Source organism: Periophthalmus magnuspinnatus, chromosome 4, assembly GCF_009829125.3.
Source record: "Periophthalmus magnuspinnatus isolate fPerMag1 chromosome 4, fPerMag1.2.pri, whole genome shotgun sequence".
NCBI classification, from domain to species: Eukaryota; Metazoa; Chordata; class Actinopteri; order Gobiiformes; family Gobiidae; genus Periophthalmus; species Periophthalmus magnuspinnatus.
The window spans coordinates 11969167-11983446 of record NC_047129.1 but is presented as its reverse complement, the minus strand read 5'-3'; the positions used below and the strand labels follow the sequence as shown (position 1 = coordinate 11983446).

General features: G+C 40.7%; 1 protein-coding gene across 1 annotated transcript; it reads right to left on the bottom strand.

Moving 5' to 3' along the window:
- Positions 1 to 6219: 6219 nt before the first annotated feature.
- lhx4 (LIM homeobox 4) lies at positions 6220 to 12792 on the bottom strand. The gene is made up of 6 exons (XM_033965338.2): positions 12560 to 12792; positions 10117 to 10288; positions 9284 to 9486; positions 8691 to 8845; positions 8437 to 8608; positions 6220 to 7750 (listed from the first exon to the last, which is right to left on the bottom strand). Exons 1-6 carry the CDS (start codon positions 12636 to 12638, stop codon positions 7362 to 7364), a joined length of 1170 nt encoding a protein of 389 aa, XP_033821229.1. The 5' UTR covers positions 12639 to 12792; the 3' UTR covers positions 6220 to 7361.
- Between the last annotated feature and the right edge of the window lie 1488 nt (positions 12793 to 14280).

The following is a 14280-nucleotide window of genomic DNA, read 5'->3' as shown; positions in this document are numbered from 1 at the left end:
GAGGTTTACATAGAGTAAGATTTCTATGCATTTAAACTATTTGTGAAAACCCAGATGATGATGTTTATGTCTTTAATGACAACGTTTGAGTTAATAGAGACACACCTGTGGATGTATTTGAAGAGACACTTGAAACACACTTCTTCTTTGTGTAACATCAAAACTCAAAAGAAATCCACCAAGACAATTGTGGACTCGCACAAGTCTGGTTCATTCTTGTTTGCAATTTCCAGATTCCTGAAGGTGCCACGTTCATCTGTTCAAACAATTATACGCAGGTATAACATCTTGGGATTGTCCAGCCACCACTCAGGAAGGAGACGGGTTCTGTGTCCTAGAGATAAATGTGCCTTGGTCCAAAATGTGCAGATCAACCCAAGAACAAAAGCAAAGGACCTTGTGAAGATGCTGCTGAAGCTGGTAAGAATGTGTCATTATCCACATTGAAACGAGTACTGGACCGACATGGGCTGAAAGGACACTCTGCAGGAAGAAGCCATTACTCCAAAAGAAAAAAGCCAGATGACAGTTTGCAAATGCACACAGGGACAAAGACCTGAATTTTTGGAGACATGTCCTACAGTCTGACAAAATAAAATTGAACTTTTTGGCCATAATGAACATCATTGCATTTGGAGGAAAAAGGGGGAAGCTTGTAAGCCTAAGAACACCATCCCAAATGTGAAATACGGGGGTGTCACTGTCATGTTTTGGGGTTTTGCTGCAAGAGGGACTGGTGCACTTCACAACTAGATGGCATCAAACCAAAGGCAATGATACCAAATGCTAATGAAATGTATGTAAACGTCTGACTTTGAAGATAGTAATGAAAAATTGTCTTAAAAAATCCTTCTCTCATTGTTCTCTCTATTTAGCAAATAGAAATATTTTTGGTAATTCAGTGAGAGAAAAAAGCACATGTCTTTTTATATAGTGTATGTAAACGTCTGGTTTCATCTGTATATATAATATGTTAGGAGCACCCACTTGTTCAAATTCTTAAAGATGAGAAAAAGTAAGGGCCTTGTGAGCAAAACATCACTGGTTTATTAAATGCAGGGCTAATATGATAGCGATATTCAGACAATTATTCATACAAGTTGTATAAATATTCATTTCTATATGGCTCAGCCCAGCACATACACTCTTTGATATAAATGTGAAAACAAAAACCTAAAAATAAAAACTCTCCTAGCACTGTATCCTTGGGCTCAATAAAGATAGGACCAACTTTAATCTCAGTAACACAGTGTTTGCTGTGGCCCAGCCTCATTCTCTGTCAGCGGCCTCCAAGTTTAACTCTTGGAAATCTGCCTTGACAAAAGGTGTCAGATAAGTGCGTGGAGATGTCTGCTCAGGGCCGTCACTCACTCACCTCGCTCCTCATCTGCAGTCATCGCCAGAGCCTCACTTTGTCTTGACAACTGTTTTACAGCACCTGCAGTGAATCAAAGAGTGTGCAGAGGATCCGTGCATGAGGTGAATCAAAAGCCTGACGGGATTTTCGTGTCGGCTGCCATGTCCTGTTCCTCACTAAATCATCCTAAATGTAGAGCCTCATTTTCTCCAAAGAGTTTTCAACAATAATTGATGTTGTTATTACATTAAGAGTATATGAAAATTGGTTTTGTAATAAGGCAGACATGGCATAACAAATGAGGCAAAACATTATGACTACTGACAGGTGAAAAGTCTAGCGCATTATGTAAACAGTTTGAAGGTCAAAGTAGTTTGATGCCAAGTGAATGGCCAAGAAATTGTCAGTCTGTTTATGAGTGCAAGTAATTTAAAGATGGTCATATTGTTTAGTGTTAAATGCACTTTATAAAAACTTTAATTAATGTGCTATTATGTTAAGGCTATGTTTAGGTTTAGGGTTAGACCAAGCTTTTGACTTGATCATCGAGGGGGTGGGGTACTGAGCTTAGTTTTTGCTATCTACTTTGATTTATGTTTGTACTGAATACCCTGAAAACCCTTAAACAGTGCCTGACATTGTAGTTAATGATATCAGGCGTGTGGTTATTGAAATGATCTTTATATTTATTGTCAAAACTCTTTTAAGACTGTCCAGTATTCACATTTTGAGTGAACTTTTGGAGGAACTCTTAAGTACATTGAGAGCATGTTGTGTATTCACAGTGAGTCAAAGACATGATGTTCCACAATCCCACAAAGAGGCCTCCTTCCTATTGTTATAAATTCCATGCACATGCTGCCATTAGGCCCTTGGTGTATCTCTAAAGCCTGTTTGTAGCCCAGCGCCATCTCCCTGTTGCTCCGTAAACCCCGTTACAAAGGCTGGAGGTAAGAGAGGGTGACGTCCCCCTCCAGCTCGTCTGCACCGCTCTGACACTAAGCCCATTATGCTTCCATTATGGAGCTTCAATTTTCCTCTGTGCTTTTCACTTTTGACACTGCATCCACCTCCCTCTCCAAACCGCAGACTCACACACCCCCGGGCCCTGGCATTACTCATTCAATCACAACTGTCACAGATGTTTGTGGGTGGACAAGTTGCAGACATCCAGATAAATACTCTGAATAAAAGTATAGTTTAGAAGGATTGTTTTGGCGCCATTGGATTGTGTGACCTTGTAGATGCATCAAACTGTTACAAGTAAGATTTGGCAAGGTATAGTTTGTATTTTTGATTCATATGTGTATCAGTGTTTCCCAGCTAGGGTTATGGGGACCCCTGTCTGTATGTCAGAACACATTAGAGGGTACTTGGAGTGATTTGTGATATAAAGGAAATAGTACATTTTACATCCTTGGGGATATTTTATAGCTTAAAGATAATAAAAAACAAGAAAATGTAGTATGCATTATTGACAATAGACTGGTAAACAGATTTATACCTATTAAAGAATTACTGACAGGTATAGGTTTCTTGGAGTGTGAGAAAAAGTTTAGGAGGAGCCTATTTGAGACAAAAAGTGTTGGGATTTGCATCTGGCCACTGTGTCGCCAAAGGCCCATAGTTGCTGTGTTAGACTCCAGTAGCTATAGTAACCAAGAGGGAAAAATAGAAGAAGTCGGTCTACTCCCATCTCACATTTTTAGTGTTCCCTTCAAACACACAGTTTTATTTCGTCTGGTTATTTATGCAACAGTCTCCCCCACTCCTTCCTACAGCCTCCTCCAAGACGTGAGGGCTGAGAACCCAACAGTAAGCACAAATCCCACTAAGCCTCATTCAGTGCCTTCCAGTATAAAGTATGTGTGTTTGTGTGTGTGTATATGTATGGTGTGTGTGCGTGTGTGTGCGCCCGCACACAGGTTGAAGTCGTCTCTAAAGCTTTATGTGTAGTTTATGGTGATGAACAAGCATTTCTGCTCCCCACTGACACTTAAGAGCTGAGCTTTCAGACTTCAGGTATATGCCAACACACATTACACAGTCTGGTTTGCCGTCTTTAACATAATGTTAGTGGTAAATAGAAAAACAGCTAAAGCTTCCAACACAGACAAAAATATGGAGTTGATGTGTAACCCCAAACACAAAAAGTGGAAACAGGGAATATCTTAAAAATAGTGATGCAATGCTTTGTAAATCTCAGACAATGCACATTTTTGTAGTTGAACAAACAAAACAACATTTGCCCCTTAGGGATAGGCCTGTCACAGTTTTGAAGTGCAACACATTGCTTTAGAAAATATCTTAATAAACGATAATATTGAAACTACTTTATGCCACTGATACAATAATTCTATAGCAGGAAAACCCCTGTACACCTTTTTTTAAAGGTACAAATTATTCAAGAAAAAGAAGAAGAAGTTACTTATTTAACTCTATAAAATCTTATCATTTACAGTAAATCCCCACAAGTGCAAAGAAGAGAACCAAAAATGTTCTTTATTGAACAATAAGTTGATATAGTAATCATTGTGACAGGCCTACTAGGGATTTGCATTTTCATATGACATGGGAGCTTATTTTATGTCCTTCCTCTTCTTTGTCCAGGCTTAGGAACAGCACAAATGATCCTCTCTGTGTCTAGACCAATACCTTTTTCATGCTCCACATTAAAGCAGCTCTGAACCCACAACCTTGAGTGTGTCATTGAGCGGCCATGTGTGGCTCCAGCCCTTTTTAAGACTCACTTTGTCATTTTAAGCCGCATTGTTCGCCGCATTTCGGACAGAGGAGAAAAATGCTCTGTCTTGGAGCTATAAGATTGACTTCAAACTCCAAACAAATAATGCCTATTTTACATGTTAATTTATTCACTTAAGCTTCGGACCCAAGAAACAGTTTCCTCCAGGAAGTTTGAAATAAAAGCCTCAACGATCGATGATAATGGCATTTGTGCTTGTGTTTGTCATCTTCGCAAAAGCAACAGTAGTGGAGTTTGTGTAGATTTATTTGTATACTAGTGCTGTAAGTGGCGTGTAAATTATCCTAACTGTCCGTGTGGCTCTTTATCTTTGTAAGCCAGTACTATTAGACCCTATCCATTAATGCACATATCCCAGCCAATCAATGCTTAAATAAAAATCAGCTCAATTTGTGGCGTTTTATGCAACGTGCTAACTCTGTACCAAGCATATACTCTTTGCTTTTCTTTTTAATGCAACAGGAATAGCTAAAACACAAAGGAATCGATAACACTTAAGTTTGGTTTAGGTTGGCCAGCTCTCAGACAAATGCTGTGCACAGCTGCATACAAATGAGCCTCACACAGATGTAGAGCGTGGTGTAATTTCATTATAATTCTATACATAGTTAGACAACACCATAGTTAAAGGGAATAAGTCCAGGCAAACATGAGAGGGGTTTTAATGCTGCAGCTTCATGGATGACCTGACCTAGGAATACAGACAATATTCTTCATATTTAAAATGTGAACTTTGCTCATTTAGGCTTACTTTGAATAAGTATGTTCTGTTTCTGCACCTTTGATTGAGCTTCTTATATAGTAAATGCAACTGTCATTTCTTTTAAATCTCCCTGTGTTGTTCAATTCAAAGTTGTCTGAGATGTGTCTCCTTAATAGTATTTGCATGAATACCCTTTTGTCACTTCTGAAGTTCTGCATGTTGGTAAAATGCTGGCATCCTTAGAGAAGATTAGGACTACACTTTCTTGCAGAGTAGCTGATTTGAGTGATCAAGCTAAATCTAAACTAACTGGCTATGGGCTATTTTTCTCTCTCCAGCTACAAAGCATATTTTTCCATATTTGACAAAGCGCTGTACAATTAGTTAACAGCCTGGGGATTAGGAAAAGATTGGAGTGTGCTGCAGTGCAATCTGCTGCTGTGGCTTTAGCTCAGAGAGGATCAGCATAGAGCCAGCGTCCTGCCAGGCAACTGTCCTGTGTTTGTATGTTTTCCTGGTTCTTTCCTTTTATCCCTTTCTCCTCTCTCTTCATGCATCTTTCTTGTCACCCGCAGACGAGTCACGCCAGAGAGGAAAGCAGCATCAATCACCGTTAACTGACTGACCACTGTCTGCTGGTGGTACTAAATGGATCTCCACAATTGAATCGAGGCCTAAGTGTGTGGTAAATGCTCTCAATGGGTAAATGAATTTGCGGGTTAACTCCCTTTAAGAGCGTTTCAATAAGGCAAAATAATAAAAACACCTTCTACAGGGGATATTTTCTCATGATGTATTGCACATAAAGTTTAGCTGAAATTCTTAAATGACCTAGTCATCACAGGGCTGTTTCAAAGACACCAACACAAGCAGATATAACCCAAAGACAATCCAGCTTTATTTGCTCATATAGATTTGACTGTACAGTTCATACCATTACACAGAAGGCATAAATGAATAATTCAGTGCTCTCTTTTACATCTTTTTCAAAGACACATGGCAATAATCATAATAATTAACAATAATAAATAGTGTTCAATGAAACAAGACAGGAGACACAGCTTCAAACTGTACAAAATTTACAACACTTAAAGATGTCTGAGGCAACAGACCAAACTGAAATGGGGATGATTTTAACATGATTTTTGTTTGTAGTTGTGAGACTGTGAAAAGGGACTTTGCCATTTTGATTACAAAAAGGTTTCTTGATATGTTTCCCCTGTCCCCTCAAACAAAACATTTATTTTAATCAGTAAAAGTATATGGTTTGCAGCAGAGTTCAGACTTTGGAGAAAGAAATTAGACTTTTTTTTAGTTAAATTGACCTGAAAATCTGAAAGTCTGTCCTGTGTTCAGAAAATATATATTTAATAAAATAAGATTGCCTTGAAAATTGTGATCAGTGAAAAAAAATCATGATACATTTTGTTGTCTTATCGCACAGCTCTAGTCCCTCATATATTTTTGGACATCTGCCCTCCTTCTGTGGGTTTCAGCTTGTGTGGCCTGAACTAAGAATCCACTCCTGACCCGCAGTACGTGGCCCAAGTAGAAGGAGGGACAGTCCTTTAATCCCTCTGTGATGGAGCCACGCAGGGCTGCCACATCTGGGGTTAGTAAGTAGGTTGATATGGGGCAAAGCCAAAGCCCTGCAACACTGAGTAGATTACCACGAGAAGCCTGGATCAGACCAAAGAAAGACAGATATCTCAACATAGTCCCTGCTAATACTTGACAGCTTTTCTATTCCAATACATTAGAAAATATGTGAATTTGAAAGTAAAATAAATAATATAAAATGTATAACTTGATCAGTGTATGTTTAGATCATCAGATGTGTTTTTCTCAAACTCAAATCTGTCATTTTAATAATAAATGATAACATTAAAACACAATGTCTGCTCTGAGCATACAGCCATTTTACAAGTCCAGCACCTCCTCAGATCTTTGAAAAACACAAAATATTGTGAGATGGACAGACAGACACACTGTGGCTACCTCCAAATAACTGAAGTGTTCAGAAGCTTCAGAGATACAATATAAAACCTTTTCATGGGTCAAAATTCACACTTGTGCCACTGTTTTTTGTATTTTTTCTCCCAATAAATCACTGTGATTCTGCCTTGTGCATACAGATAGTTTCTCCTCTTCTCATCCAGACAATGGGAAAAGACAGGGAGAGTAAAGTGCAAAAGAAAGGCTTTGATGTGGCCACAGCAGTTCCTCTGACATGAGTGAGAGACCACGGGGAAGGAGTCCTTGTAGCTGTAACACAGGCATGTGGCTTGTCGAGGTTCACTCTTTTTCCAAAGTGAAAAACAAAATGAAGTTGTTTCAAATAAAAATGGGACATGGTACAGTGTTGAAAATTCAGCTGCACTCTCTCCAGTCATGTACTAAGTGATGAGACAAGTCTACAAATCTGGACCCCTATTCTCCTTCTCTTTACCAAACTCCTGTCTGGAGAACAATACAAATGTAAAAAGCCTTGAGTCTTTCCCTTGGGTCCCCATAGATTGCACTGTGCTCTCAGAGGCTCAGAACTGCGAATGGTCCATCTCGTCGAGCCAGGAGGCGGGACTGGTGGGGAAATCGGGGTATCCCGTACTGCTGCCTGTGGACAGATCTGAGGTGGGGCCTCCTGCCATGGCTCTAAGGGCCTGGCCCACCCCCCCAGTCCCCCCTTGTGCCACCAGACTGTCCATGCTGAAAGCTAGGTTGTTGAGCAGAGGGGTGTGTCCGGGCAGAGAGCCGATGGAAGATGGCGATTGAGGCAGACCGTAAGGACTTCCTGCTCTGATGTCATGGTAGGGCTGTCCCGCTGCATCCACAGTGAAGCTCCCATTAAGCACCGCTCCACTGGTCACGTCCCCCACGCTGCCGTAGAGGCCGTTAGTGTGGCCCAGGTCGGACAGCACCTGGTCATCTGAGGAGGAGACAAGTCAACTTAGTTTCAGCACAGTTATATAAACATTTCAGTCCTGTCTAGTATCAACCCGAAATGTGCTCTTGAACTCTCAGAAGTAAGAGGAGCCAGCTCCTTGTCAATTTTGAATGAATATGAGGAAGGGAGTGTTTTAACTTCTTCTACAGTAAATCTGTGTCTGTGCAGTTACCGCAGCACAAAGTATTTGTTCCATCTCCATCACTCTGGAGTGGCCTCAGTCACAACAATAGCCCAGAGCGCTCGGCTCTAATTGACTAAAAGCCTCACATGCTTTATGGAGTTTCTGTCGCCATCTTTTCATTTCTCATAAAAAGTGCCTTCTTTTTAAAAGTGGCCCACAGACTTTTATGGCTTCCCAATATGGGCATTGTGGGCCTTAAATAACAAAGGCATGTCTAAACTATCATTTGCATAGCTCTAAGTACTCGCTGAGTTTTCCAATAATCTCCATCACTGGACTAGGGCAGGAGCATAAGGCGGTCATATCAAGAAGTGTTTGCAGTCAAATAATATGATTTAAATTTATTTTTGTCATACACAGGATTTGCTTTGATTTGAACAAATTATTTGCACTAGTGTAGACTTTCACATCATGTTATATATAATGTATATGTATTGAAATAGTACAAATATTTCAGTGACTAAACAATAGTTTTAAATTTTACCTCTGAAGCTGAGTTCACTGTCACTGAGGCCTGCGTCATCGGCTGAACTTTCCTTCTCTGCTTTCGTCCCTCCTCGACTGCGTTTGACGCTCTTATAAAACTGAGTCCAGCGATGGCGTCCTGCGTCCTTCTTCAGCCGCTTCTCTTTTGCTCGCCTGTTCTGAAACCAGACCTGAACAAGGCAACAGAATCAACAATCCGTCCAACTAAAGTACACGATATGTCATATTTCATATTCATCGTGAAAGGGCTACCTGCACCACTCTCATGTCCAGGCCTGTTTCTGAGGACAGCTGCTCCCGGACATGGCGTGCCGGCTTGGGCGAGTTCTTATAGGCACTTTTGAGCGTCTCTAGCTGCTTGGCTGTGATGGTGGTCCTGGGTCTCTTGGTCCCTGCTTCGGAATCATCTGCAAACAGCAGCACATGTGTGAGTGAGAAAACAGTCAAAACTATAGTGCTCTGTAATTGTTGAATGGTCATTTAGAAAGGTGAGTTGTCCTTGTGCATCTGTCTCACTGCAGCAGCGGGACATAAATTTAGTCAGCTACAGAGCCAAAGGATCAGAGTTATTGGTACTGCTCCATATTGGAGACTTGCTTTACATAATCAATCTCAGATGCATAAAGAAAAAGGAGGACGACAACAAATACACCCCCATGACAAACACCATAGGCCCACTGTCACTTCACTGCACAGAGCAGAGACAGAGATTGTAATTCTTTATCAGTTATATATTTGACTTAGGGCTAGGTGTGTATGTGTGTGTTTGTGTTTGTGTGTGTGTGTGTGTGTGTGTTTGTGTGTCTATCTGTGTGTGTTATTATGGACACAAAAAGCAGACCTACCATTCTGTTTGGCTGTCTCATAGTCCACTTTGCACACCAGTCTCCCATCCTCCATGAGATAAAACTCGTCCCCAGTGGCCAGCTGTCGACTGCACATTATGCAGGCAAAGCAGTGCAGGTGATACACAAAGTCCTGTGCTTTCCGCACTACCTGCGTGGGAGGAATCCCCTGTTGGCATGACGCACACTTTGTCCCAAAACGCCTGCACCAAACACACACGCAGGACAGCCTTTAGTATACGATGTCAACACAAAGAATATATGGAGAATATGCAATGCATGGTCAATGGAGATCAATGTATAGATCATTATTTGTGCCAAACTGGAGGTAAACTTCCTTTTTAATGATAGACATTGTGTGATGAATGGAGGAGAGCAGTGTACTATGGGGCTTGAGATGTTTGCATGTTTATATTCAAAATGAACAGAGACGTGGGGGGTCCAAACAGCCAAGGAAAGAATGATTCAGATACACACAATAACACAATAAAGTGTCATCGTATCATCTGCAAAATGTAGACCCATCCACTGACCCCAAATCTATCCACTGACCCCAAAGAATCTCTGCAATAAAACTTCAAATATGATTCAGGCCTATAGCCCAAATCCAGCTACTGATCATGTTGTGAAGAGAATTTAACTCAACTGAGCAAAAACAAATTCAATGAGATTGCATACAAATACTGTAAGAATTGTGTTTTCTACTAATTGAATTCATTTTTTTATTTTAATGTTAGTTTAAGTTTTGGATTATTTTCTTTTGTCTTGCAATGCAATTGCATGCAATAAAAGCACACATTTAGCACAGCTGTACAGTAAACCACAGCACTCACTTGAAGAAGTCCTCTTTGCAGTAGACACTCCCTGCTCTGGAGAAGCACTTGTCGGCCAGCGGGGTCTGGCAGTCTGCACACTTGAGGCACTTGGAGTGCCAGTGTCTGTCTAGCACTTTGAGGATGAACTTGTCCAGGATGTGTTGACTGCATCCTGCGCACTGAGGGATCTCTGCAAAGCACACACCCAATATAACATAAGGACTGGTTTCATATGAGGTCAATGCAGAACACAGCAACGTTAATTTACGCTTTGCTCTTGTGTGTTGAATGTGTACATCTGTAAATATAAATAAAATATCAATATCATCCTTCTTAAAACGTGCTGAAATAATCTTACACTTTCCCATAAAGCATACATTAAATTTGGTGGTCTTGAGACACTTCATAAACCCTCTTTAGCAATTAGATTTAGCAGAGCATTGTAAAATTGTCACATTTTTCCAAACCCAAAATAACTGGTTGGCTGGTTAATAACCGTGTTCGACTAATTCGCTTTGTTTCTCGTCTCTGTCCATGGTGCTGATTTTTCTTCTCTTTCTCTTTTTCTTTTGGTGTGTGGATGATAACATTAATTCCGATGCCAATAAGAATATGCTGCACAAACAATAACATAAATAAATTTAAAAAATTAAAAAATTGTAATAAATAAAGTGAGTTTAACATTTAAAAGTAAATTCTTCCGTGGTGTTAAACGGAATGATCCAAGCAGCAGCTCATGCACGCGCACCCCACGTTATCTTTAAGACACGTCACAAAAAAAGCAAAAAACAAAAACCCTCTCATCTCCAGCATTTTGTGTCTGATCTTATCACTGTTAGTTTGCAAACACACACGCAGTTCAGAAATCAGCTGGCGCACAGATATACCAACTTGTTTTTAAAATAATGCAGTAAAACATATTTTTATTTAATTATTTATGTTGAGATAAATCGTCTTTTTTATTTATTTATTTATTTTTTTACAAACAAAAATGACCAGTCCTGCTAAACGATGCGAGACTAATTTTTAGAATTGTGTTCGGTTTGCTCCCTATGACATTTTTTGACAGCTAAAGAAAAAGAAAAAGTAAGAGAAAGTAGGCCTGTATTTTAGAAAGTGTCGGAGTATGTGACACCACTTTTATAAAACGCGAGCTGAATGTTAAATGCGGGAATAGATGGAGCTGCTTTTACTGAGGAGTGGTGCTGAAAGGAAAGCAGCGCGAACTTGGCACAGGCTCTGTCCTCGTGCAGCGTCCAGCTCCGTGCGTGCGCGTGCGTGCGTGAGGAGAGTAAAGCCACGAGGTCAGACTTTCTGTCGGTATTTTGGCCCCTGCTCGTCACTTTATTTTGCATGTGGAAATGGTGCACGCCTTAGACAAGATGCTCCTGTCTTTGCCCTCCGCACTTTGTTTTGTGGATCATTGGTGAAAACACGTCGCAGACAAATGTGCTGCAGGTTTTGCTTTTGACTGCTCTTATTGTCCCGAGTCAGCAACACACCGCTGTGGACACATTTACCAAAATAATTACCAAATATATAGGCCTAACCCAATCGGGAGAGTACAGTTTATCTTTGTTTATCTTTTGATTGAGGCTTCTTCAAACTGTATAATTCACATATTATTCACAGAGTATAACAGGTTGGAATGAACCTAATTGTTTCCCACAAACCACATTTTAAAATTAATAGTTATGATTAGAATAACATTTTATATAGGCAGCCTAATAATCTACATTATTAAAATATAATAATGACAATATAATATATTTTATATTAGTATTAGTCTGTCTGATTAGTATTTGCACGCGCTCTTATGATCAAGTTCATAAACAACTAAAAAGATCTCATTCAATTTTTTTTTAAATTTCCTTTTTTTTTTTTTTTAATGTTTATAAAATAATAATGATAACGAAAATATTCTAATATGTTGGGAAGGATTCAAGGGTTCAAGGATGTCATTAACATCGTTTGATCTTAGCATGGACCACAAATCAAACCAAACGAAGAGAGACGAACCAACATCATTTAAAGTGCGCGCACTTTACCTCATGGTAATTCTAGGAAAAAATAACATCAAGCAGCACGAGGTCATGAAATTAAAGGTATTTTTTCCAGGCTAGCAGTGAGCAGAAAATATCGTAATAACAACCCTCACAGTATTTTGGTGGATTTTGGTTCTTAGTGTCCAGATATTACACTAAAGGCCTTTATTAGTTTTTCTTTCTTGGCTTTTAGTGTCAGGAAATGTCATTGCAAAGGAAACAAGGATGAGACTGCCTTTTCATCCCTTACAGTTCATTTTGTGGACCAGGACACTGGCCTGTGGTGGCCAGTAGACCGTCCATACCATCACTGCACAGTCAGTCAGTTTCACTCTTTTCTAACGCACGGCTGTATCCTGACCTGCCGCAATGCATACACACTAAAATAACACACAAGAGGAGTATGGCTCTCTTACGTTGCAGTGGCACTCCGAGAATCTCTGGTAAACTCTTCACAGGGCTCTCTGTCGGCAGCACTGCCGCGCTTTGCATCATCGTGATCCAACGCGGGAGACGCACACCCTGCACACCCGCTGCAGCCGTCCGGTGTCCCGAACAAGGAGGCTCCTGCTCTGCGCTCAGGCCTGTGTCGGCTGTCACTTAAAAGATGGGTACGATCCCCTTTCTGTAGCTCCTGTCCCGGGACGCTGCCCCTCTCTTTTGGATGGGCTCAGACAGGCTCTCGCTCCATTCAGCGCTGCAGGGGCGGCGGGCCGTGACGTCAGCGCGGCAGAGACTCATAACCGTCCAATGGGAAAGTGGCGCGAGGAAAGCATCCTCTGAAGGTGTATAACCCCCAGGCAAACAGACATGGACATGTCTTAAGGGGCGGGGCCAGGTTTCCGTGGAGACCATAAATAGCACTGCAGTGGATCCCCTGGGAGCACCGGCCCAGCAGGCTCCGGATGAGGCTGAAGAAAGAGGCTTTCTAGGACCGGACAGGAAATAGCCTACTCCAAGCATGGTGTACGTAATAGTTTAATATAGGCCTACCCATAACGGTCAGATTTAGTTTAAAGGCTGCATGGTCTAAGGTGTTTAAGCACACGCCCTCATTGTCGACAACAGGCTCATGTAGGCCTGGCTTATTTCTTGAGAGCACAAATAGACCAAAAAGTTGCCTATATCAAATCTAGGCTTACATAATTTCTCAACACAACAGACCAGTTGCTATAGAAATTGGCACAGAAGAGATACTCGGGATGTAACTGGACACAGCTCCTCATTTTCTCCCCGTGTGGCCCTGTGCGCGCGTGTCAGGTGCGCTTTTACTCCTCGTGACACTGTTGATTTGAGCTGCTACCTCGCGCGTGGCTCCTCTCGTAGATAACATATTCCCGACGGAGGGCCGCTGGTTCAAACATATGAACTCAGTCTTCTCCTCCAATTTACTTCAAGTGACAGAGGAACGCTCCAGCAGACGCTCTATACACGCGCGCTCAAACCAGCCCAACAGCACTTCCTGCAAAGCCTACCAGGTTATGAGGCTGATTTTTATTTATTATTATTATTATTATTATTATTATTATTATTATTATTATTATTATTATTATTATTATTATTATTATTATTATTATTATTATTGTCATAAGCTGTAGCCTAGACTAAATCACATAGAATGTAGTCTACATACAATCCCATAAGCCGTGGGCTGTGCTTACCGTTAGTCTTTGTATTTTAACCAAATGAAAATGCACATAGAGTTGATTAAAAAGCAGTATATGATATTGAAAGAATTTATCCAACCGATTTTAAGCCGCTCCTCAGAGCAGGGGCCACCCTTTTAGCATCCATCCATCCAAAATGCAATCCATCCTCTTCTCCATTGTGTTTGTCCTAAAAATCATCTCGTCTTACTTTATTTCAATTATACACTTTTCCCCTCAAGATCATTCTATTTATTCAACTATTCAATTAGTTTGAATGTTGCAACAGAGACCCTTTAGCTGCATCAGAAAAACAATGCAAATAGAAATGCTCTTAACCTGTCAGCAAAGGCCAATGCAATTAGAATAATTGACGGGCGCAAAACGCAAAAAGAAAAAAAGATGAGAGAGGGTTTGGTGAGGGGCTCCCCTAATGCGTGCTTAAATGATGGAGTGACGAAAGGTAGCGTGTCCTATATGTTAAACATTCA